The 27,452-nt window shown below is 39.3% G+C and overlaps 1 protein-coding gene and 1 long non-coding RNA gene across 5 annotated transcripts in view; one reads left to right on the forward strand and one right to left on the reverse strand.

The window, feature by feature from the left end:
• Positions 1-7,741, reverse strand: part of Acat1 (Acetyl-CoA acetyltransferase 1) — a 78,232-nt gene extending 70,491 nt beyond the window's left edge. For 2 of the 3 annotated variants that reach the window (XM_071680995.1, XM_071681013.1), the window contains exons 1-4: positions 7,605-7,741; positions 4,480-4,571; positions 3,496-3,592; positions 3,170-3,277 (exon numbers count right to left, since the gene is read on the reverse strand). In XM_071680995.1, coding sequence (XP_071537096.1) covers positions 3,170-3,277; positions 3,496-3,592; positions 4,480-4,571; positions 7,605-7,631 — 324 coding nt within the window. In that variant the 5' untranslated portion in view covers positions 7,632-7,741. Of the gene's footprint in view, positions 1-3,169; positions 3,278-3,495; positions 3,593-4,479; positions 4,572-6,253; positions 6,318-7,604 lie in introns of those variants that run through there. The other variant, XM_071681004.1, reaches the window with a different exon arrangement.
• The window catches only part of LOC139759080 (uncharacterized), a 58,294-nt gene that overhangs the window by 21,306 nt on the left and 9,536 nt on the right, over positions 1-27,452 (forward strand). The window contains exon 3 of one of the 2 annotated variants that reach the window (XR_011714993.1): positions 20,886-23,518. The exons of the other annotated variant lie outside the window; for it this stretch is intronic. This is a non-coding gene — a long non-coding RNA (uncharacterized lncRNA). Of the gene's footprint in view, positions 1-20,885; positions 23,519-27,452 lie in introns of those variants that run through there. 2 annotated transcript variants of the gene reach the window in all.

The raw sequence follows: 27,452 nt of genomic DNA on the forward strand, positions 1-27,452 counted from the left end.
CGTAATCCAATAACGCTCTCTGGCCATCTCTCCTACTTACATACATATACTTATGTATATCTCGCTTTTTAAACCAGGTATTCCCAATCACCAGTCCTTTTTCAGCACATAAATCTACAAGCTCTTCACCATTTCCATTTACAACACTGACCACTCCATGTATACCAATTATTCCCTCAACTGCCACATTACTCACCTTTGCATTCAAATCACCCAGTCTTGTGCATCAAACCCACTAACACACTCATTCACCTACTCCCAAAACACTTGCCTCTCATGATCTTTCTTCTCATGCCCAGGTGCATATGCACCAATAATCACCCATCTCTCTCCATCAACTTTCAGTTTCACCCATATCAATCTAGAATTTACTCTCTTACACTCTATCACATACTCCCACAACTCCTGATTGAGGAGTAGTGCTACTCCTTCCCTTGCTCTTGTCCTCTCACTAACCCCTGACTTTACTCCCAAGACATTCCCCAACCACTCTTCCCCTTTACCCTTGAACTTTGTTTCACTCAGAGCCAAAACATCTAGGTTCCTTTCCTCAAACATACTACCTATCTCTGCTTTTTTCACATCTTGGTTACATCCACACACATTTAGACACCCCAATCTGAGCCTTCGAGGAGGATGAGCACTCCTCGCTTGACTCCTGTTTCCCCTTTTAGAAAGTTGAAATACAAGGAGGGGAGGGTTTCTGGCCCCCCGCTCCCGTCCCCTTTAGTCGCCTTCTACGACACGTGAGGAATGCGTGGGAAGTATTCTTTCTCCCCTATCCCCAGGGATATATATATTCATATATTCATTTATTATTGGGGATGAGACAGCTTGGGAAGTGAGTCAGTTGTTGTTCGCTGATGATACAGCGCTGGTGGCTGATTCATGTGAGAAACTGCAGAAGCTGGTGACTGAGTTTGGTAAAGTGTGTGAAAGAAGAAAGTTAAGAGTAAATATGAATAAGAGCAAGGTTATTAGGTACAGTAGGGTTGAGGGTCAAGTCAATTGGGAGGTGAGTTTGAATGGAGAAAAACTGGAGGAAATAAAGTGTTTTAGATATCTGGGAGTGGATCTGGCAGCGGATGGAACCATGGAAGCGGAAGTGAATCATAGGGTGGGGGAGGGGGCGAAAATTCTGGGAGCCTTGAAGAATGTGTGGAAGTCGAGAACATTATCTCGGAAAGCAAAAATGGGTATGTTTGAAGGAATAGTGGTTCCAACAATGTTGTATGGTTGTGAGGCGTGGGCTATGGATAGAGTGGTGCGCAGGAGGATGGATGTGCTGGAAATGAGATGTTTGAGGACAATGTGTGGTGTGAGGTGGTTTGATCGAGTAAGTAACGTAAGGGTAAGAGAGATGTGTGGAAATAAAAAGAACATGGTTGAGAGAGCAGAAGAGGGTGTTTTGAAATGGTTTGGGCACATGGAGAGAATGAGTGAGGAAAGGTTGACCAAGAGGATATATGTGTCGGAGGTGGAGGGAACGAGGAGAAGAGGGAGACCAAATTGGAGGTGGAAAGATGGAGTGAAAAAGATTTTGTGTGATCGGGGCCTGAACATGCAGGAGGGTGAAAGGAGGGCAAGGAATAGAGTGAATTGGAGCGATGTGGTATACCGGGGTTGACGTGCTGTCAGTGGATTGAATCAGGGCATGTGAAGCGTCTGGGGTAAACCATGGAAAGCTGTGTAGGTATGTATATTTGCGTGTGTGGATGTGTATGTATATACATGTGTATGGGGGTGGGTTGGGCCATTTCTTTCATCTGTTTCCTTGCGCTACCTCGCAAACGCGGGAGACAGCGACAAAAAAAAAAAAAAAAAAAAAAAAAAAAAAAAAAAAAATTATTATTTATATTTATTTATATTATTTTGCTTTGTCGCTGTCTCCCGCGTTTGCAAGGTAGCGCAAGGAAACAGATGAAAGAAATGGCCCAACCCACCCCCATACACATGTATATACATACACGTCCACACACGCAAATATACATACATACACATCTCAATGTACACACATGTATACACACACAGACACATACATATATACCCATGCACACAATTCACACTGTCTGCCTTTATTCATTCCCATCGCCACCTCGCCGCACATGGAATACCATCCCCCTCCCCCCTCATGGGTGCGAGGTAGTGCTAGGAAAAGACAACAAAGGCCCCATTCGTTCACACTCAGTCTCTAGCTGTCATGCAATAATGCCCGAAACCACAGCTCCCTTTCCACATCCAGGCCCTACACAACTTTCCGTGGTTTACCCCAGACGCTTCACATGCCCTGATTCAATCCACTGACAGCACGTCAACCCCGGTATACCACATCGATCCAATTCACTCTATTCCTTGCCCGCCTTTCACCCTCTTGCATGTTCAGGCCCCGATCACTCAAAATCTTTTTCACTCCATCTTTCCACCTCCAATTTGGTCTCCCACTTCTCCTCGTTCCCTCCACCTCTGACACATATATCCTCTTGGTCAATCTTTCCTCACTCACTCTCTCCATGTGCCCAAACCATTTCAAAACACCCTCCTCCGCTCTCTCAACCATGCTCTTTTTATTTCCACACATCTCTCTTACCCTTACATTACTTACTCGATCAAACCACCTCACACCACATACTGTCCTCAAACATCTCATTTCCAGTACATCCACCCTCCTCCGCACAACTCTATCTATAGCTCACGCCTCACAACCATATAACATTGTTGGATCCACTATTTCTTCAGTTTTTAATGAGTGATAAGGGACTGGACATGGAAAAGGGTGTGATGCACGCATGGGATAGACTATTTAACCAAAGTGATGTGGTATGTAAGGGTAAGTGCTGTCAACGGGCTGAACCCCGGGATATGAAACAGTTTGGGCCTTGGCTGTAAATTTTTTTTTTTTTTTTGTGGACTACAGGCAAGGCTCTGGTTTTAGTGCACCTTACAAGAGAGCTAGAGAGTGTATGTCAGCAAATAAGATTGCTCTTCATCTATTCCTGGTGTTAATGTGCTGTCCAGGAAATGGCAAACAAGCATGAGAAAAAATCAAAAGCAAATAAATACCAACAATCATAAAATCCCATGTTGAAACTGTGACAGATAATAGGAGTACAAAAGCAGGTGTTATATACATTAGCTTCAAATGAATAAAGACAAGATAAAATATCCTTACCTTATTGACTGTAGTGCATGGAGTAGACTTATCAAGACCAGCAAAAAGAGTAGCCTGACGAGTGGGTGCCTGACCTGCTCCAGCTGATACAACATTTCCCATATACACCTGAAAGCAATGTACCATTCATACATCGCCCAATTTCTGTCATGAAAATTTTCCTAATTACGAGAATGATAATAAATCATAATTCATGCCAAAAAAAATGACTAAAGAAAAAACCTTTATCAAGTTATTTACTTTCATTATACAAAAATAGCAATTCCTAAAATTAGAGCAAAGTGTGGTTTACAACTAAGCAGTTTTCCATTAAAATTATGGCTGACCTCTTGCACAGCTTTCGGATCGACTCCTGCTCGTTCAACAGCTGCTTTTATGGCAACAGCACCAAGCTCAGGAGCACGCATGGAGGCCAAAGAGGACCTGTAATTGTGACTGTATCAATCCTGACCATAATACAGTAAATATATATAGTACAACAAGATACTTCCCATCAAAAAACGTTTTGGGAAGGTATTATTTTCTGATTTTAAATGGATCATTAATTTCAAATGGTCACCATGTCAATCAGAATGAGGCATCAAGAACACTTTAAACATTTACAGACTGTTATTCACATCCCCAAGAATGAAGCTGATGCATGTTTTAAAGCACTGAAAACATGCTCTGTTTAAGAAGAGAGCATTAGGATGATTGGTTATCTAAGTTTTAGGACTATCAAGTGCTAGTCATTAAAGACATCAAGGTCAAGTAATAACCACCATCTGAAAAATCTTTAATACCTTTTTCAGGTAAAGATTATTCTGAAACCATACACACACTCACTATGTACATGGCCCTTGGGTTAAGAAATCTGTAGGGGCATCTAAACAAATATTCATCTATCAATGTCTTCAGAAAGATCTGCAATAAGAAATGGTTACAAGTTTGGAGCCAAGGCAATATTGACAAATTATCTATAATTACCATAATCCCATTCACTGTTAATCTGGCAAGCAACAGGAATGACAGAATGCTAGTTTAGATGATCTTAAAATTGCAAAACCATTACATGGATAACAAAATTTTCCAATCTGACTTGTTGTAGAATGTAGATTAAGGTACATATCGTCCAAAAATTTTAGATCAATGCAGACATCAGAAATATATTCATGGACAAGGATCAAGGATAAACATTTCTGATGTACGATATCATCGAGTATAAATGAACCAACAAGTACAGTCTTGTGCTTATAAGTATAAACTGACAAAAAAACAAGCAAAGAACCTCAAATGACTGTTTTTAAAACAAATCAAAAACATCAACTCACCTGAATGATCCCATTGGAGTTCGAACGGCACTCACAATGACTACATCCTTTAAACTACCAGTACTGTAGTGCCGGACACCACACGCTGCTGTCTATAAATGAGATAAGAACACAAAATCTTTTTCACTCCATCTTTCCACCTCCAATTTGGTCTCCCACTTCTCCTCGTTCCCTCCACCTCCGACACATATATCCTCTTGGTCAATCTTTCCTCACTCATTCTCTCCATGTGCCCAAACCATTTCAAAACACCCTCTTCTGCTCTCTCAACCACGCTCTTTTTATTTCCACACATCTCTCTTACCCTTACGTTACTTACTCGATCAAACCACCTCACACCACACATTGTCCTCAAACATCTCCTTTCCAGCACATCCATCCTCCTGCGCACAACTCTATCCATAGCCCACGCCTCGCAACCATACAACATTGTTGGAACCACTATTCCTTCAAACATACCCATTTTTGCTTTCCGAGATAATGTTCTTGACTTCCACACATTCTTCAAGGCTCCCAGGATTTTCGCCCCCTCCCCCACCCTATGATTCACTTCCGCTTCCATAGTTCCATCCGCTGCCAGATCCACTCCCAGATATCTAAAACACTTTACTTCCTCCAGTTTTTCTCCATTCAAACTTACCTCCCAATTGACTTGACCCTCAACCCTACTGTACCTAATAACCTTGCTCTTATTCACATTTACTCTTAACTTTCTCCTTTCACACACTTTACCAAACTCAGTCACCAGCTTCTGCAGTTTCTCACATGAATCAGCCACCAGCGCTGTATCATCAGCGAACAACAACTGACTCACTTCCCAAGCTCTCTCATCCCCAACAGACTTCATACTTGCCCCTCTTTCCAAAACTCTTGCATTCACCTCCCTAACAACCCCATCCATAAACAAATTAAACAACCATGGAGACATCACACACCCCTGCCGCAAACCTACATTCACTGAGAACCAATCACTTTCCTCTCTTCCTACACGTACACATGCCTTACATCCTCAATAAAAACTTTTCACTGCTTCTAACAACTTGCCTCCCACACTATATATTCTTAATACCTTCCACAGAGCATCTCTATCAACTCTATCATATGCCTTCTCCAGATCCATAAATGCTACATACAAATCCATTTGCTTTTCTAAGTATTTCTCACATTCTTCAAAGCAAACACCTGATCCACATATCCTCTACCACTTCTGAAACCACACTGCTCTTCCCTAATCTGATGCTCTGTACATGCCTTCACCCTCTACATATATATATATATATATATATATATATATATATATATATATATATATATATATATATATATATTATCCCTGGGGATAGGGGAGAAAGAATACTTCCCACGTATTCCCTGCGTGTCGTAGAAGGCGACTAAAAGGGGAGGGAGCGGGGGGGCTGGAAATTCTCCCCTCTTGTTTTTTTTTTTAATTTTCCAAAAGAAGGAACAGAGAAGGGGGCCAGGTGAGGATATTCCCTCAGAGGCCCAGTCCTCTGTTCTTAATGCTACCTTGCTAATGTGGGAAATGGCAAATAGTTTGAAAGAAAGAAGATATATATATATATATATATATATATATATATATATATATATATATATATATATATATATATATATATATATATATATATATATATATATATATATATATACACACACATTATATATATATATATATATATATATATATATATACATCATTTCATCAATAAGTTATAACTTATAAAATTTCTACTAAGCCATTCTAAAAACTTACTTCAATCATTATTCAGTCTTAAGTCTGACAATAACTGCCGTCCTGAACAATGATGCAAGTCACTTATCTCAGTGTTGAAGGCCACAAGAGGTGAACCTGTGAAAACATCCCATATGATGTACAGTACTAATACAGTACTAATGGCTACTTTTGAAGAATATTGATTGTCATAATTTGAAGAATATTGATTGTCATAATTGGTCATGCAATCTTTCATCTTTTTCTTGACATTAACTGGCTCAGTCATGGGTGTGACTGGTGTATTTCAACTAAATCATTAAGATAATTCTTGACTTCTAGGGAGGTTAGGTAAAGTTATAAGTATTTATTGGTTTCTTTTCGTTTCACATAAATGTCATAAGTAACGTTTTCCCTGACATTCATCAACCTCGCCACTATCACCATATCTAATGACAGGGAATAAATTATCATGCTCTTAAGACTCTCACTGTATTGTCTACCATTACACTGTAGCTAAAACTAATTCACTATCCAAAGTTAGTTCCAATTCTTGGGTGAAGTAGTAATGTACCGGCTAACCTACGTGAGCGTGCTTTGACGGGGGTAATGTGGGTTCTATCATAATAGGAAGGATGCCATAGAAGTCCCTCCTCTTCTGGTTCACAGATTTGGATGAAAGTTGTACCAATTCATTCTTTACACTCTCAATTGTTTAAACCCCCCACATTCTCCCTCTACGTGGGGACTTGATATTGTGGGAGTAGGAGGTGCTTTTAGCAAAACCCTAAAGATCAACTCTATATATGGTGTTAACAGAACTTGTACCATTATTTCTCCATTTGAGCATGATAATCTAACATCTACAACTTCAAAGGTGAGCACCTTAGTCTATACAATGTGTTGCATCTGAGGAAAATACGAAGTTGAAAACCGAAGATGAATAATAAAGACAATACCACTCCATAACACCTAAATAACCCCACCTAAATCATTTCCCCAGAGATCGTCTGCAGGTGGAGCAGAGTTCTATTAAAAGCACTCAGTAAATTATTCTAGTCTACTCTCATTATAACTGCATTCTCGCTCAAGTTGTGACTTACCAATGAAATCACCACTTCCTTACACATCATGAAATCTTCCCTCGGGATAAGTGTTACTCATACCCAGGCCTAAACATTCACCTCAGCCTACACTTCCAGGACTGTATACCCTTGACTTGGAATTTAATCAGGAACTTCCATTACACCCGAGTAAACCCGGTCAAGCCAAACTTCTATATTTATACAACAGGTAAAATGACAAGCCATACAAAACGTACCCAACAAATATCTTCGATTAGATATATGATTACATGACAGAAGAGTTCAGATTAAACGTAATCAGAAAGTACCTGAGAAAGAAGCTTTGAGATACTCATCTCTTCCTGGAGCACAACTGATACAGACGCCCACGAAACAATAGACCCTCGGCCCTACTGGGCCAACATCCCGGAGCAGCAAACACTTTCAGCGAACACTCTCCTCATCATGACACCAGAGCAACCACATCCTAGCGAACAATATACACAGCTAATACCCAACAAATGGCGTTTTTTTTTTTGGGGGGGGGGGGGGGGGGAATGCAAGGAATTAGAATATACTTGAAGCAACATGCCATATCTCAAGATAAAGATAGCCTGACTATCCCTAAACAGATCAAAGAAGAAATCTCGTAATGAGAAATCTAGCTACAATAAAGAAGTTTGCAGCTACAGAACCAAAAATATGATATAATAGCACCACAATTCCGGGGATTATATAGCTTATTTGCAGCACAGAGTTAACCTACGTACAAACACGGACATCTTGTTACTTAAGACGTAGGAGAGGGACAAGCCTAGTATCTGAAGTTACTTAGATATGATAAGAAGAAAATTTTAAGCCTGGTCCAAAGGTCCCTACAACAACAGACACAGTAACAACTATACCTTGGCATCATACCTCGAAAAAAGTCACGATTAGACCAACATGCACATTATATTTACATTTGTATTAATCTCTACAATTATCAACCACTCATGAACAAGATGGAATAACTGATCTCAACGCATAACGCTACATGCCACTAATTATGATTCAAGGAGCATCTGATGAGAAAGCAGAGACTGCCAGTGTAGTGTTACAAGGTTTAGTCCAATAACCTGTTAATGATACAAGTGAGAGGCGCTGGCGCAAGGGAGGAATGATCCTCCTGGGAGGCATGGTCATGAAGGTTTTTACTGGGTATCGAGACAGATGATGACCACAAGAAAATGGATAATATTAGAAAATTACAGAATTACAGCCAAGAGCATTCATCATCCCTAAAAGTATTATAAGCCGGGTTAACTCATCAACAACGCTCATCAGTTGGATAAGTGAGTTAGTTACGGATCTAAACAGGTATCTGAATCACCGGTTGAGCGACTGTTTCAATCACGGCTCTTACAATTGTAGACGATTCATTACGTGACTAAGTACCTTGCTATATCGGCTACTTTTAACGAGTCTGTAACTAATTCAAACTTAACAACTTACATGCAATTACTGCCGCTGTACTATTATCACATTTTGGAGGTGAGTAGTGTGAGCGTGCGTATAGTGTAAGGTGGGTGGTTAGGAAATGAGTAATGTGGGCGTGGGCTCAACGTGAAGTAGGTGGTTTAGAAGTGAATAGTATAGGTGTGGGCAAAGTGAGAGGTGGGTAGTTAAGAAGTAAACTGTATGGGTGTGGATACAGTGTGTACGGTAAGTGGTGAGGAAGTGAATAGTGTCGGTGTGGGTACACAGGTGGGTGGTGAAGAAGTGAGTAGTGTAGGCGTGGGTACAGTGTGAAGGGGTGGTAAGGAAGTGAGTAGTGCAGGTGTGGGTACAGTGTGAGGGGGTGGTAAGGAAGTGAGTAGTGCAGGTGTGGGTACAGTGTGAGGGGGTGGTAAGGAAGTGAGTAGTGTAGGTGTGGGTACAGTGTGAGGGGATGGTAAGGAAGTGAGTAGTGTAGGTGTGACGTGGGTGTGAGGGGGTGAGTAGTGTGAGCGTAGGTACTGTGTGAGGTAGGTGGTGAGGAAGAGAATTGCGTTGGCTTAGATTGTGTAAGGTGGATGATGAGGAAGTGAGTAATGGGAGCGAGGGTACAGTGTGAGGGGGTGGTAAGGAAGTGAGTAGTGCAGGTGTGGGTACAGTGTGAGGTGGGTGGTGAGGAAGTGAGTAGTGTGGGTGTGGGTAAAGGGTGAGGTAGGTGGTGAGGAAGAGAATAGTGTGGGTGTAGATAGTACTTGAGGTGAGTAATGAGGAAGTGAGTAATGTGGGTGTGGGTTCAGTGTGAGGTGGGTGAGAAAGTGAGTAGTGTGGGAGTGGGTACAGTGTGAGATGGGTAGTGAGGAATTGAATAATGTGGGCTTGGGTAGTGTAAGGTGGGTGGTGAGGAAGTGAGTTGTGTAGGAGTGGGTACAATGTGAGTTGGGCAGTAAGGAAGTGAGTAGTGTGGTTGTGGCACAGTATGAGGGAGGTGGTTAGGAAGTGTATAATGTGGGGCATTGTTACACTTCGATGGGTGGTGAGGAAGTGTGGGTACAGAGTGAGGTAAGCGGTAAGGAACTGAAAAGTGTAGGTGTGGTTACAATAGGAAGTGGGTGGTGAGGAAGTGAGTAGTCTGGGTGTGAGTACAGTGTTAGATGAGTGGTGAAGGATATCCTTGTTGTGGTTGGAAATGATGGCCATTGTCACCTTTATCCCCTTTGCCTTTATACAACAGCACTATACATGCATTCTGCCAATCCTCAAGCATCTCACCATGATCCTTATATAAAATGAAACTAATCAGCAACATAGTTACCCTCTTTCTAATAAATTCAACAGCAATATCATCCACTCCAGCTGCCTTGCCACATTTCATCTTACTTAAGGCTTTCACCTTCTCTTCTCTCTATGCCAGATCACTCTCTTTGATTCTCTCACTTTGCATACCACCCCAAATCAAACACCCTATCATCAAACACATTCAACAGTCCTTCAAAATACTCACTCCATTTCACCTCACTTCATCACTACTTGTTACCATTTCCTCTTTTGCCCCTTCACTGATGTTCCTATATATTCTCTTTTTGCACATTATTAACCTTCTAAAACCTAAAGTTTACTGATACTAGCTCACCTTAACTCTTATTTGCCCTCCTTTTCTACCCTTGCTCCTTTCTTTTGACCTCCTGCCACTTTCTCTAGTATATACCCCAATCATTTGCACTCCTTCCCTGTAAGTGCTGCCCAAATACCTCTCTTTTCTCCTTCACTAGCAATTTTAGTTCATACTGCCACTCCCCTTTTTAATCTGCTCACCTCCCACCTTTTGCATGCCGCATGCATCACTCACACATGTCAGCACTGCTTTCTTAAATACCCCAAGTCCTCACTCTTTCCCTTTACTTCAATTACTCTTAATCTCTCCTAGTATTTCTTCACACGTCTCATTTTCAAGCTCACTTACATTTACTATTCTCTTCTTGCTGACATTGTTTCCTCTTTTTCAAAAACTCAACAAATGAATATTCAACCTTGCCTTCACAAGACAGTGATCATACATCCCACCAGCTGCCCCACTCAGCACATTTATGTCCAAAAGTCTCTTCTTTTCATGCCTTGCCCTTAACTGTCATATTACTCACCTTTGCAATCAAATCTCCCATCATCCATACCCAGTCTCTCACATCGCAACTACTGACACACTCTCTCAGCTGCTGCCAAAACACTTGCCTCTCATGATCTTTCTTTTCATAGCCAGGTGCATAAGCACTAATAGTCTTCCACCACTTGCCTATCATTTTCACTCTTATCAGTCTAGAATTTGCTTCCTTACACTTTTTCAAACACTCCCACAACTCCTGCTTCAGTAGTGCTACTCCTTCCTTTGCTCTTGTTTTCTCACTAGCCTCTGACTTAACACAAAAGACATTTCCAAACCATTCTTCCCCTTTACCCCTGAGCTTTGTTTCAATGAGAGTCAGAACATCCAGGTTTCTTTCCTTAAGCATACTACATATCTCTCATCTCTTCTCATCTCATCACTCACATTTAGACACTCCAAACTGAACTTTGGGGAGGATGAGCACTCCCTGGCTGGCCCCTTCTTCTCTTCCATCTTTTAGAAACTGAAATACAGGAAGGAGTGGTCTGTTCCAGCCTCCTGCTCCTGTCCCTTTTAGTTGCCCTCTACAATATGTTGGGAATGCATCAAAGCTTCTGCTTGGAAGAAACTGTAGGTGAAAGCTACACAAGGGAATTCTGGTGGCAACATGGGTTTAGGTCATCAGTCTCCTTCAGCAAAAGCAACAAGCCACAGTCCAGGACAGTTTGACTGGATATATTATTATTGTCTCTGTACAGACCATAATAGCTGCCATCTCCAACTGCCACAGGGATATCTTCTATGATGACTACAATTTTTTATAATCAAATAAGGGAAATGGCACCTTATATTGTTGGAACTGTGGAAACTTAGCTTACCAAAGAGATATGGTCTCACCTGTTCTGTCTAGAGAGGTACATGATAGCAAGAAAGAAGAGAGAAGGTGGAGAGCTAAGGCAAAGGAAGAGAAGGATTATGCCTCTTATTAAATTTTATGAAATAGTGAAAGATGGTCCTTTCAGAAAATATGTAATGGGAAGAGTGACTGCAGGGGAAAAGTGCATGATGATCATACTACAGTATACTCCTGCAAAGAATTGCAACAATCCAGGACAAATATACATTGATAACAGTTAAGGACAAGATGGTTCATGAAACAGTGAAACATCCACTTCTTAGAGATGGTAAAGTGCTGATAAAGGGAAATTGCGGTTATATAAAAAGGGGAAATCTGGATTCTCAGTGTCAGTGAGTTTTTAGAGTGTATACACAAAATTTCCGTTACCAACATGTCAAGGAGAAAACTAAGATGTTATACCTCATCTTCATACATACTAGCATGGATATTGAGAATATTATATATGATACAACAATTGGAAGAAGTAATCATATGATGCTCATGTTTGACTATGTGGTCAATTAGGACATTGTAAGAGGAGAGGTGGGACAGGACATAAGAAAACTACACAAACCTTAATAATTTCTATGGCAATGAAGTTACAAAGAATAATTCAGCAGTCAGGAACCAGGGCTCTATGGTGAGAGAGTTTGTGAAATTTAAAATGAAGGAGAGACATGGGTACCATGAGAGACTTGCAAAATGAAGGAGAGACATGGGTACCTCAAGCCTCAAATATTGATGGAATATAAGAAAAAGTAAAGGATGGTTTAACAAAAGATATCAAAACATAAGGAAGCTTTGAGGTGTGTGGTGATGAAGATATTGATGGCATTCCAGTCAGCCAGCATTTGCAAGGTATATGAGGTGAGAAATATGTATAATGGGATAAGAAAGAAAAGTTTGAAAAGATTGTTGTAGATAAAGCAAGTGAAAATCCAAAATTTTTCCATAAATTCATCAGGAGTCACTTGTTAGTTCAGGAGCAGTTAATCAGGCTAAGGTATGCAGATGGAAAAATGTAGAAGATGGTGTAAGGATATATGAGGAACTGCACATCCTTATACAATCCCACATCTAAGCCCTTCTTGCTTGTCTAGTCCTGTCCCACCAAAAAGAAACACATTCTGTACAAGCTGTGTCATATCCTGGCTCATTCCCTTCCAATAGTTCTCACTTCCTCCAAACTGACTCTTCTGTTTTTCCTTTCTTTCTACCCCTTCTTTGAGGGAGCTTTTCTATAATCATTAATCATTCACTCTAACTCTCTTACATTTGTCATACCCGAAAGGAATAGTATCATAGTTTGGGTAATGAAATAAATTCAATATCTACTATAGCTAAATTTTAATTGCTATATATATTTTATTTATATAAATGAACATAATGAAATGAATGAATACATTAAAACTGTGAAACAATAACTTGAACTGGCCACAATATGAATATTTTTTATGAAATATTTACAACTTGAAACTTGCATTTAAAACAAAAGCTAGCTCTCCACTATTTGCAACTAACAAATAGATGAACAAATAGATGCATAGTTTTGAATTATCAGCTATTTTTCATATGTCAAACCATGTGACTAGCTTCAAGTAAGAAAATTATGTACACTGCGTTCATAACAATAGCAAGTGATAATCTCCAATGGTTATCATACGAAACATATCAAATGGCTAACATATATTTGTGTCCAACTTTCTGAGCCTCAAACCTCAAACTCATTCACAGATTAATAGTCTACTTTTATTCTTTTCTTATGATCAAGGCATCTTTCCTTAATTCCAATTGTACATGCCTTAAATTTCATAACCTCATAAGTAAAGCTATGTGGTCTGCTTTCAGTTTAAGTTAATAAATTATGAACTCTTTCATATACAATAAATAAATTTCTTTACAGTGGGACATAAATTTTTTTTTTCAAATCCTTCCCATTTTCCACGGGGAGTAGTTTTGAGATAATACAATCTAATGTTAACTCAATGTGGATCATCTCAACCAAAATAAGTAATTAAAAGTCACAGATCTTTTGAAAAACTGTATCATTTCATGCACATAAAACTATCTTATGCTGAAAAAGAATCAATCTAAAGTTATTAACTCAATTCCTATTTACAATGGGTAGATTAAGTACATAAATACAGGTTCATTTTATAGGTATAAATTTTGCAGATCTGGGGTCCTCAGCCCTGCAGGTTGACAAAGAGCAGGGACACCCAATTCCCTTAGGTAGACATAATAAAACCATTAGCATCTTTAATCATATACTGTAAAAGTAATGAACAGTATCTCTTAAATTTTCACATTATCAAATCCAAAGTTAAGTGAAAACTCTCCCCTTGAACTATAACATTTCTAAAGATACTAACAAGATCAAAGCTCCATTATACAAACATATCTAGAGACTGTGTCAATGAATGTGGCCTTTTTTGTCGATTTTCCTGGTGCTACCTCGCTGAAGCAGGGGGAAGTGAGGGTGTTCCCTGTGGGGTGGGGTAGTGCCAGGAATGGATGAAGGCAAGCAAGTATGAATATGTATATGTGTGTGTATGGGCACTTATGTATACATATGTGTATATGAGTGGATGGGCCATTCTTCATCTGTTTCCTGGTGCTACCTCATTGATGCGGGAAACAGTGATTAGGTATAATGAAAATAGAAAATCTTAGAACTGAAGGAAAAGCAAGCCAACAATTTGTTTTTAAAAAAGAGAAAAACAAAAGAAAAAATAAATAATACTGTACAGACATAAAAATCAGTAGTTACACACTTACCTTCATCAACCAACTTAGTGTATAACCTCTAGGAAAATTTATACAGTCCACGTACATATACCAACAACTGGTCTGCTTTCAGGACAGATCTAAGGGTAGTTTTTTCTTGTTTCATATCAGTACTAAATAGAATAAGTATGACTATGGTACCACTTGACTAATAAGGAGATATACATAAGTATGAACACATTAAGGTTATCCATTAACAAAAATGCAACTGTGCCAATCTGTATACAAAGCTGAAGCCAAAATTAAGCTAATCAATGAAAGTAACTCTGATCTGGTTGCTTTGGTTAAAAAGTAATGGGTTTTCCATCACAGAAAGATACATAAAAAACTAAAGTAAATCTACTGTCAACTAACTGCACCTTTATATGTACTCTTATTTACTGGTAACCACTACTGTTAACCATACATGAGCACAGTAACCAATGAAGAAGCATGTGTCTCTATGAATGACCAAATCCCAGTTTCTACAAGTATGTACATAGGTACACATAATATTTCTAGAGGAATAAGTAATTTAGATATCTGGAATGTCATCTCATGCAGAGAGAGTGACACACGCAACCTACTGAGGTGGGATGGAAACAGCAAACACATATGAAATTGTCTTTTTTATTTATTCTTGTTCGCTGTTTCCAATGTTAGCGATATAGCTCCATGAGCAGATGAATAATGGCCTCATATGTTCACATCCACTCTTTAGCTGTCATGTATAATGCACTGAAACCAAAGCTGCCTATCTCTAGCAAAGCCCACCTCACCTTTCTGTTTGTTTCCACTAGCCACTTCATAAGCCCTGGTTCAACCTATTGACAGAACTGCACCTCTTATGTACCACACTGATCCAAAATGCTCTGTCCCATGCACGTCTTAAACGTTCCTGCATATTTAAATCCTTTTCTTGAGTCTCAAAGCTTCTTTTTCTTCATCCTTCCACCTCCTCTTTAGCCTCTTTCTTTTCCTTGTTTCCTTTACTTTTGACATGTATGTTCTATTAGTCATCCTCTTCATATGTTTAAACCATTTTGCCAGTTCTGTACATTCACCTCTTTCTCCCACAATGCTCCTCATCCTTTCATTTCTTATCTTATCAACTCTCTTCACCCTCTTCCATGCATTTTCATCCATGCCATGCCTTGCATCCATACCTTACCAATGGGAATACTATACCATCAAATATACTCATCATTGCCCTCACCAAAGGCAGGGATCAGGTTACCAAGGGTAAAGGTTAGATGATCAAAGACAAGTGTCAGGTGACCTGACACTTCATATGCTCACTTGACCCTTATTTTTGGTGACCAGACCCTAACCTAATGAGGTTATGCACCTCACATGTCATCTATTATTTATCATACTTGATTGCCATTTCCCATGTTCATGAGGTAGTGCCAGGAAACAGATGAAGAAAACCTATCCACTCATATACACACACATATATACATACATGTACATATACATACATACATGCATACATCAACCATGGTATACCACATCATTCCTATTCACTATTCCTTGCACACCTCTCACCCTCCTGTATGTTCAGGCCCCGATTGCTCAAAATCTTTTTCTCTCCATCTTTCCACCTCCAGTTTGGTCTCCCACTTCTTGTTCCCTCCACCTCTTACACATATATCCTCTTTGCCAACCTTTCCTCATGAATTCTCTCCATATGTTCAAGCCATTTCAACACAACCTCTTCTGCTGTCTCAACCACACTCTTTTTATTCCCATATATCTCTCTTACCCTTTCATTACTTACTCGATCAAACCACCTCACACCACATATTGTCCTCAAACATCTCATTTCCAACACATCCACCCTCCTCCGTACAACCCTATCTATAGCCCATGCTTTGCAACCATAAAATACTGTTGGAACTACTATTCCTTCACACATACCCATTTTTGCTCTTCAAGATAACATTCTCCTTCCACACATTCTTCATCGCTCCCAAAACCTTTGCCCCCTCCCCCACCCTGTGACTCACTTCCACTTCCATGGTTCCATTCACTGCCAAGTCCATTCTGAGATATCTAGAACACGTAACTTACTCCAAATATCTTTTTAAACCAGGTATTCCTAATCACCAGTCTTTTTTCTGCACACAACTCCACAAGCTCTTCACCATTTCCAGTCATAACACTGAACACCCAGTGAACACCAATTATACCATCAACTCCCAATTAATGTTCTGAGGGTAATCACTTTCTGTGTCGCTTTTATTTTTATATTATTGGTGTGGACAGTGAATGTAGCTCTTATTCTTACTCTTAATCCCGTTCTGTCTCTTCATGCATAACCTCCTGTCACCTGCAAACCACAGTGTGTAAATTTTTCATGCAGATCACCTCCCAGTCTTATCACAGCTCCCTGTCACCATCCAAGCAACAACAAACATGCAGCACTCATTACACAGACAACCAGCTCTTTCAAAACAGAATATCTACATATCACATAAGACACACATATGATGTTCACTCCCCACACTAAAAACATCAATGCAAATGCTATAAGTAAACACCCTCAGAACACTTACCATTACAAGATTTGGACAAGATAAAGAATCCTAAGTACCCCATAAAAACAATTAATTCACACAGTGCTAGATCCCTCCTATCTAAACCACTTCTTGACCAACCCCAAACTCCATGTAGAAATATGAAGCTTATCTATCCCTGCCTCATAGTTCATTAAACTAAACCTATAATCTCCCTCTTCCAACAGAAATGATACTAAAGAATCATATACACACTGTAATGATCTAAAGTACACTAAACAACTGCCTTTCCAACCCAATCTTAAACATCATGTAAGACATACACCAATCTGACAGTACAATCCCTGGGCATCTACGAGTTATGCATTCTTGTCTGCATTCAGGACACCATACATCTTTTCAGCATTAAAACACAAATATAACATATCATACAACTCATTCTAAATATGTACCTTCGATGCTGACAACACTGAAAACTTTCCCTAAAATTGTCCTGTGCCCACTACACAAAGACATACCTGATCACAACCTTTAAGATTTCAAAAGAGATTAATGAGGTGGACAGTGGATCATTCTTTGAGAGATGAAGGGATTAAGTAATCATAAAACATATCATGAAATTAAGTAAGACACTTGTAAATAAATTTCTAAAAGGAGAATCAGAAGAAGGAGTCATATGGGGAGTGCTCATCCTCCTCGAAGGCTTAGATTGGGGTGTTTAAATGTGAATGGATGTAACCAAGATGAGAAAAAAGGAGAGATAGGTAGTATGTTTGAGGAAAGGAACCTGACTGTTTTGGCTCTGAGTGAAACAAAGCTCAAGGGTAAAGGGGAAGAGTGGTTTGGGAATGTTTTGGGAGTAAAGTCAGGGGTTAGTGAGAGGACAAGAGTATAGTCAGGGGTTAGTGAAAGGACAAGAGCTAAGAAGGAGTAACACTCCTCCTGATGCAGAAGTTGTGGGAATATGTGACAGAGTGTAACAAAGTAAATCTAGATTGATATGGGTAAAACTGAAAGTGGAAGAAGAGAGATGGATGATTATTGGTACCTATGCACCTGGTCATGAGAAGAAAGATCATGAGAGGCAAGTGTTTTGGGAGCAGCTGAGTGAGTGTGTTAACAGCTTTGATGCACAAAAATGGGTTATGGTGATGGGTAATTTGAATGCAAAGGTGAGTAATGTGACAGTTGAGGGTATAATTGGTGTACATGGGGGTGTTCAGTGTTGTAAATGGAAATGGTAAAGAGCTTGTGGATTTGTGTGCTGAAAAAGGACTGGTGACTGAGAATACCTGGTTTAAAAAGAGATATTGAAAAGTATAGGTATGTGAGTAGGAGAGATGGCCAGAGGGCGTTATTAGATTATGTGTTAATTGATAGGCATGTAAAAAAGAGACTTTTGGATGTAAGTGTGCTGAGAGGGGCAGCTGGAGGGATGTCTGATCACTATCTTGTGGAGGCAAAGGTGAAGTTTGTAGAGGTTTTCAGAAAAGAAGAGAGAATGTTGGGGAGAAGAGAGTGGTGAGAGTAAGTGAGCTTAGAAAGGAGACGTGTGAGGAAGTACCAGGAGAGATTGAGTGCAGAATAGCAAAAGGTGAGAGCAAATGGCATAAGGGGAGTGGAGGAGGAATGGGATTTATTTAGGGAAGCAGTGATGGCTTGTGCAAAAGATGCATGTGGCATGAAAAAGGTGGGAGGTGGGCAGATTAGAAAGGATAGTGAATGGTGGGATGAAAAAGTAAGATTGTTAGTGAAAGAGAAGAGAGAGGCGTTTGGACAATTTTTGCAGGGAAGTAGTGCAAATGACTGGGAGATATATGAAAGAAAGCGGCAGGAGGTCAAGAGAAAGGTGCAAGAGGTGAAAAAGAGGGCAAATGAGAGTCGGGGTGAGAGAGTATCAATCATATTTTAGGGAGAATAAAAAGATGTTTTGGAAGAAGGTAAATAAAGTGCGTATGACAAGAGAACAAATGGGAACATTGGTGAAGGAGGCAAATGGGAAGTGAGTCAGTTGTTGTTTGCTGATGATACAGCTCTGGTGGCTGATTCAGGTGAGAAACTGCAGAAGATGGTGACTGAGTTTGGTAAAGTGTGTGAAAGAAGAGAGTTGAGAGCAAATGTGATTAAGAGCATGATTATTAGGTTCAGTAGGGTTGAGGGACAAGTTTATTGGTAGGTAAGTTTGAATGCAGAAAAAATGGAGGAAGTGAAGTGTTTTAGATATTTGGGAATGGACTTAGCAGCGGATGGAACCATGGAAGTGGAAGTGAGTCACAGGGTGGGGGAGGGTGCGAAGGTTCTGAGAAAGTTGAAGAATGTGTGGAAGGCGAGAACATTATCTCGGAGAGCAAAAACGGGTATGTTTGAAGGAATAGTGGTTCCAACAATGTTATATGGGTGCAAGGCATGGGCTATGGATAGGGTTGTGTGGAGGAGGGCAGATGTGTTGGAAATGAAACGTTTGAGAATAATATGTGGTGTGAGGTGGTTTGATCGAGTAAGTAATGAAAGGGGAGGAGAGATATGTAGTAATAAAAAGAGTGTGGTTGAGAGAGTAGAAGAGGGTGTGTTGAAATGGTTTGGACATATAGAGAGAATGAGTGAGGAAAGATTGACAGAAAGGATATATGAGTCAGAGGTGGAGGGAATGAGGAGAAGCAGGAGACCAAATTGGAGGTGGAAGGATGGAGTGAAAAAGATTTTTAGCAATCGGGGCCTGAACAGACAGGAGGGTGAAAGGAATATAGTGAATTGGAACAATGTGGTATACTGGGATTGATGTGCTGTCAATGGATTGAACCAGGGCATGTGAAGCATCTGTGGGGCCTGGATGTGGAAAGGGAGCTGTGGTTTCGGTGCATTACACATGACAGCTAGAGACTGAGTGTGAACGAATGTGGCCTTTTCTGTCTGTTCCTGGTGCTGTCTCGCTGGAGAGAGGGAGGGGGGGATGCTATTTCGTATGTGGGGACGGGAATGGATGAAGGCAGCAAGTAGGGATATGCACCTGTGTTTATATGTATATGTCTGTGTATGTATATGTATGTATATGTTGAAATGTATATGTATGTATATGTGCATGTGTGGGCGTTTATGTATATACATGTGTATGTGGGTGGGTTGTGCCATTCCTCATCTGTTTCCTTGCGCTACCTCGCATTGCGAGGTAGTAAGGTTGTAAAGAAATAACTTATAATGTACAAGTGGTGGATAAATAGAACAGATTGACTGAGGACATGGTTAATGCACACAGCATTCATGAATTTAAGAGGCTGTATGAGTGCTCAAGACATGGGGTCACACGAGTGTAAAACTCCTTCCCTGTATAAAAGAAACAGGTAATACAACATTTCCACACTCCCTGACCCATGATACTGCCTGATGGATGCAGCTGGCTTCTTAAGCACTACTGAAATCCCATAATAAGATTTATTAAATACTAAAATTAAAGCATCAACAAAGACTAATTCATAATTGCTGAGTGTATAATTCAACCAGTGAAAAAAACCATTTGAGTATTGTGCCTACAAATCTTAAAATTTCAACCTACAGTTTATTCTACAAACTATTTTAACATAGAAAAGCAAATATTTAGCCAGGTACAGGCCCTGTAGGTGATATAAATGTCTATGTGCATTTGTTTCCATAATACAAGTCAGCTCGGTAAATAGTTTATGATGAAAAACATTCCTAGTCTTGGTTAATAGTACGACTACATACCCTTTTTCCTATTACTGCAATGCTGTTCTGTCATCTATGCCAAAATCTTACAGATTTCTAGCTTGTAAGAAATAAGTAATCTAAGACAATGAGATGAACTTACAGCAGTTTTTCACAAGTATTATTTTTTCAGCTAGAAGTGTTTGGAAGCGTGCTAGTGGATGGACATGCTTTACCCTGATGGCTAGAGGTAGATGGTGCACAGGTTGTAAAGATATATCATATCATAACTAAACTCTATAGTATGTGTGTGTAAGAAATGTGTCATTTTTACTTTGCTAGTCAAAGTTTTGCCCAGCATCTGCCACATCATGTGTTTATGTTGTAACTGGAAGCCACACTACTGACACCTTGCAGCATTGCCTGTACTTTTAACCAACATTTTTATGGTGACCTTCAACTACTGGTACCATAATAGAGAAGCACTTATGATAAAACTTCTAATTCACTTCACATTGCAGATATACTGTACAACCAAAATAAAATGTTATCATCTTACTGACAACTATATCAACATATGAATTTAAAGGTGAAAAGATAAATGCTGTAAATGATGTATATCTTAGACAAAACATTCAACAAAGGTTCAGTAAACACAAGTGGTGCACACAAACACACGTTGAAAAGGAAAATAATTTTCAATACTGTTTGTGCTTGTATTTCTCAGTCTAAATTTGTTAATATGCTCATTCCTTCATTTTTAAGAAAGTGGTCGATGCAAAATCATATCCAAAATATGTGATTTACCGAACATCACTTTATTCATCACATCTGTAATATTCTAGAGATAAGACTGTCAAATAAAGCTTTTAGAATTAAAAAGAAATCTTTCCTGTGATGAAAAAATGTTGGTTTTGAAGGCTGAAAAATCGTTTTTTCCCATTGCGATGCAAACAACAGAATTACTCATAAAAAAGGCTGCTAAGGAGAGGAAAAAAATATCACAATGGTCCATCCCAATAACAGTACAGATCTCAATGAATGTGATTTTTCACTTAGCAATGAAAGTGTGTAATTAATGAACAAGACCATCAACTTAGTAATGAAAAGTGTATGGTTAATGAACATAATCATTCACTTCGCAATGAAAAGTGCATGGTTAATGAACATGATCATTCGCTTAGTAATGATTCATCTGCTTTTCAAAACTTCTAAATAAATCTTGATATGATACGATCACACTCATCTGCATATGCCATTTTGACATTTTCTGATCAATGGTATCTAGCAGTCTCATTATGTATGAACTTCCAACAGAAAATTCAACTTAAAGGAATTAGTTTCTTCACCAAACTAGACGTGATATACAGAAAAAGTGTTCTCTTTTATGAACAAATGTTGCCCTCTTAATTATGATTATGATTTATCAGTTAAAGCCTTTTATTATATTATAACTACATATCCTGACTGATTAATATGCTACCTTATCTCATATTATTCCTATCTAAAATTTCAAAAGCAAAAGTCCAGTTCAATGAGCTATGTCTTACATATAAAGTAGGGTTATTTGGGTAGAATCATAAAAAAATTGTATCAGTACTCTACTGTCTTTTTAACTCTACCCATTTATTTCTGTACGAATGCATGTCCAATCTAATAAGCTATTTCTTACAAGAAAGCAAGGGGGTTTGTGTTGAACTGTCCACAAACTTTCTGAAAGTTGCATATCCCTACATATATTACAAAGGTAAAATAATAAGCAACACTCATATTTGCTGGACAATCCTATAAGCTACAATGGCTATTACATAAGAAAAGCCTTTGTGTCATATCTGTCCTCTTTTGGCTAAGTGATTCTTACATGACATATAAAAACTCTTCATGTGTCTCTTGCCAAGAGGAAGTTACTTTATACTTTCCTTCCTAACAGGAGCTTGTAACACCTCTTACAAACTAAAATGATTCCTAACATTTCACTAATTTGTATTTCTTTATATATTTTTTGAGAGAGAAGGTGAGTTTTGGTCTTTTGTACTTCACAGATCATTAACTGTAGGAAATTTACCAAATAATCTGTGTTGATTAATAAGAGCCAAACACACTATCTTTAAAGTTACACTACAGTATTGGCATAAAAAAACTGAAAAAACCATGATTCTTTGTGAGCCCTGGTATCAGTCCAAGATCATCAGATATACTGCTAAGGTGGGTACAAAACACTCACTCCTAAAATCAAACTGGCGTGCAGGTCTAAGTAGCTACCTTTTGGGTGGAAAATGTATAATTAATGGATTATCAGATGTATGTAAATGTTCCCAAAAAGAAAAAAAAGGGGTTCTCTCTAAAAAAAAAACTGAAGATACTTCTTACAGTCCATGTTCATAAAAAGTTTAGCTTTCACCAGAATGAAGCCAATCCTCAACAACTTGATGACAATAATGACACTGACAGTGTGTACAGCTGATGTGAAGGAATCTGGCAGTGTGATGCCTTGGACAGGGCACAGGTATACAACTTTAGCAGCTGATTACAGCAGTCTCGCTGAGTAATTGTTCACACTGCACTTCAGGATACATTATATAGTTTTGTTATTGTGTGTGTTAAGCAAGACTGGCATTCATCATGTAATTCCCTATTTGTACGATACAGGGAGAGTGTTCTGCACTTGTGGCACCCCATTTCTTAACTTTATATCATACAAAATTTTAACCTCTGTGTATTGTCAAGTCACAATTTCATCACTAGTATATTCTATTCAACCACCGTTCTAATGCTACAAAATTTCCCTTGTCATACTCTTTAACAATTTTGTTGCTTAATTTCATGTTATAACTGCCAATTTTTCAATTCTTGTCTCTTTTGAAGCACTGTTCACTGATGATGATATCAGACTAGTTCAAAAATCCGAAGGCTGTGATCAGGTCACCACATTCTCTTCTGTTTTTCAGATGGCCAAACTCAAGGGCTCTAACATTTCTGTGTAACTCTGCTACCTTAATTCTGATACTATCTTTGTTGCCCTCCTCTTTGTCTCTCTATTAGTTCTTTGTGCCTCCTTAAATGCAGAGATGAAACTTAAGAAGATATTCAAGATTTAGTCTTAAGTAGATTGTAAACAGTTTGCTGAATATTTTTTATCCAGATACAGGAGGTCAAGAGAAAGGTGCAAGAGGTGAAAAAAAGGGCAAATGAGAGTTGGGGTGAGAGACTATCAGTAAATTTTAGGGAGAATAAAAAGATGTTCTGGAAGGAGGTAAATAGGGTGCGTAAGACAAGGGAGCAAATGGGAACTTCAGTGAAGGGCGTAAATGGGGAGGTGATAACAAGTAGTGGTGATGTGAGAAGGAGATGGAATGAGTATTTTGAAGGTTTGTTGAATGTGTCTGATGACAGAGTGGCAGATATAGGGTGTTTTGGTCGAGGTGGTGTGCAAAGTGAGAGGGTTAGGGAAAATGATTTGGTAAACAGAGAAGAGGTAGTAAAAGCTTTGCGGAAGATGAAAGCCGGCAAGGCAGCAGGTTTGGATGGTATTGCAGTGGAATTTATGAAAAAAGGGGGTGACTGTATTGTTGACTGGTTGGTAAGGTTATTTAATGTATGTATGACTCATGGTGAGGTGCCTGAGGATTGGCGGAATGCGTGCATAGTGCCATTGTACAAAGGCAAAGGGGATAAGAGTGAGTGTTCAAATTACAGAGGTATAAGTTTGTTGAGTATTCCTGGTAAATTATATGGGAGGGTATTGATTGAGAGGGTGAAGGCATGTACAGAGCATCAGATTGGGGAAGAGCAGTGCGGTTTCAGAAGTGGTAGAGGATGTGTGGATCAGGTGTTTGCTTTGAAGAATGTATGTGAGAAATACTTAGAAAAGCAAATGGATTTGTATGTAGCATTTATGGATCTGGAGAAGGCATATGATAGAGTTGATAGAGATGCTCTGTGGAAGGTATTAAGAATATATGGTGTGGGAGGCAAGTTGTTAGAAGCAGTGAAAAGTTTTTATCGAGGATGTAAGGCATGTGTACGTGTAGGAAGAGAGGAAAGTGATTGGTTCTCAGTGAATGTAGGTTTGCGGCAGGGGTGTGTGATGTCTCCATGGTTGTTTAATTTGTTTATGGATGGGGTTGTTAGGGAGGTGAATGCAAGAGTCCTGGAAAGAGGGGCAAGTATGAAGTCTGTTGGGGATGAGAGAGCCTGGGAAGTGAGTCAGTTGTTGTTCGCTGATGATACAGCGCTGGTGGCTGATTCATGTGAGAAACTGCAGAAGCTGGTGACTGAGTTTGGTAAAGTGTGTGGAAGAAGAAAGTTAAGAGTAAATGTGAATAAGAGCAAGGTTATTAGGTACAGTAGGGTTGAGGGTCAAGTCAATTGGGAGGTGAGTTTGAATGGAGAAAAACTGGAGGAAGTGAAGTGTTTTAGATATCTGGGAGTGGATCTGTCAGCGGATGGAACCATGGAAGCGGAAGTGGATCATAGGGTGGGGGAGGGGGCGAAAATTTTGGGAGCCTTGAAAAATGTGTGGAAGTCGAGAACATTATCTCGGAAAGCAAAAATGGGTATGTTTGAAGGAATAGTGGTTCCAACAATGTTGTATGGTTGCGAGGCGTGGGCTGTGGATAGAGTTGTGCGCAGGAGGATGGATGTGCTGGAAATGAGATGTTTGAGGACAATGTGTGGTGTGAGGTGGTTTGATCGAGTAAGTAACGTAAGGGTAAGAGAGATGTGTGGAAATAAAAAGAGCGTGGTTGAGAGAGCAGAAGAGGGTGTTTTGAAATGGTTTGGGCACATGGAGAGAATGAGTGAGGAAAGATTGACCAAGAGGATATATGTGTCGGAGGTGGAGGGAACGAGGAGAAGAGGGAGACCAAATTGGAGGTGGAAAGATGGAGTGAAAAAGATTTTGTGTGATCGGGGCCTGAACATGCAGGAGGGTGTAAGGAGGGCAAGGAATAGAGTGAATTGGAGCGATGTGGTATACAGGGGTTGACGTGCTGTCAGTGGAGTGAATCAAGGCATGTGAGGCGTCTGGGGTGGACCATGGAAAGCTGTGTGGGTATGTATACACGTGTGTGGACATGTGTATGTACATGTGTATGGGGGGGGGGGGGTTGGGCCATTTCTTTCGTCTGTTTCCTTGCGCTACCTCGCAGATGCGGGAGACAGCGACAAAGTATATAAAAAAAAAAAAAAAAAAAAAAAAAAAAAACCTGAATGTTATTTTCATCTTCGCAATAGGCTAAGGATGGTGTATAAAACCAAGTTCCTTTCACACACATATTCTTGGAGCTTATCTCTTGCTAGATAATACTTATATCAAGGCCTTCTTTCATTATGTTCCATCCTTATTGCTTTCCATTCAAGCTCACTGAATTTTGTCTACCACATATAAGACCAATTTTGTATCCTGTCTAGTTCCCTTGTTGATTGATGCTATGCTCCTTACTGTTTAACTTCCTCATGACTCTGGCATCAACAGCAAATTCATTCAGGCAAGTCATTTGCATTGATCTAGAAGGGCAATGGTTCCAGAAAGGAGCCCTGTGGCACACCATTGGTGACCTGAACCCATTTTAAGATCCTAATTATGGGAGTCATGATTCTTAAATATTCTGTATGTTAGATATTTTAATGCTTTCAAAAACCTCCATCCCATTTCTTCTTATTGGTATTGGGGTTAAAGTATCTTTCATAGTGAAAACACTTTTTAACTTATTCAGATATCTTTACATTATGCTCTAAAACTTTCCCTTTTGAAGCCTTAACCTTATTAGCTGCTCTTTAATTGAAAATTGCTCCTGATGAATGTATGGAAAATGCCTGGATTGTCATCTGCTTTGTGTCCAGTATTCTTTTTAAAGTTTCTTTACTTCTTATTCTGCTATACTTGTTTCTTGCTTTCTCATACCTTTCAAGTGCTACCTGGCTGGAGTACCACTTACACCTTTACCAAAGAGCACATTGCTAAGCTCTTTTGCTTTTTCATATCAATTGTACCACTTCTCCATATCTAATCCTTCACTCTGCAATTGAAGCCAAAGGTACCTACATTGCTATCTATCCATTACAAATTTCAAAGAACCTTTTACCACAATACCCTGGTTCCTGGCTACTGAACTCCATTTCCCATGTGTGTGCCTATCTTGCTTAAGTTAGCCAACTGGCTTCATGGCTTTACAGAACTACTTGAGGAAAGAACAAGTGAGGCTTTCCAGAAGTAAAAGTTGTAAGAAACATTAAAATAGACAGAAAAAGATATGTTAAGAGCTAAATATGGGTTGAATTAAAACAAAGGGATGTATTTGAATAGCATTATAAGATTTTGAAACAAATGAGTAGTATGCAAGATATAAGATGTAGATGGTAGGCTATCATCAAACAAAGATCTGTGCAGGAATTGGAAAAACATGTTAATTCTAAAGAAGTAGGTAAGACCAGTGTATCTATACCAAGTGTAAAGGAGAAAGGCTAAGAGACTGTTACATCTTACAAGAAATACTGAATATGAAATAGCTGGAAAGGCCTGTGGAGCCTGGATAGGGGGCTGTGGTTTAGGTGCATTGCACATAACAGCTAGAGAATGGATGTGAGCAAACAAGGTCTTTCTTTGTCTGTTCCTGGGTCTACCTTGCTAATATGGAAATATGATGGACAAGTATGAAAAATCAACCAAAACAATGACATGAGAAACAAAAAAATATTGAGTACCTGGCTTTAAGAATGTGTATGACAGAGTTGACAGAAATGGGCTATGGTAGAGAGA

Source organism: Panulirus ornatus, chromosome 2, assembly GCF_036320965.1.
Source record: "Panulirus ornatus isolate Po-2019 chromosome 2, ASM3632096v1, whole genome shotgun sequence".
Lineage (NCBI taxonomy): Eukaryota > Metazoa > Arthropoda > Malacostraca > Decapoda > Palinuridae > Panulirus > Panulirus ornatus.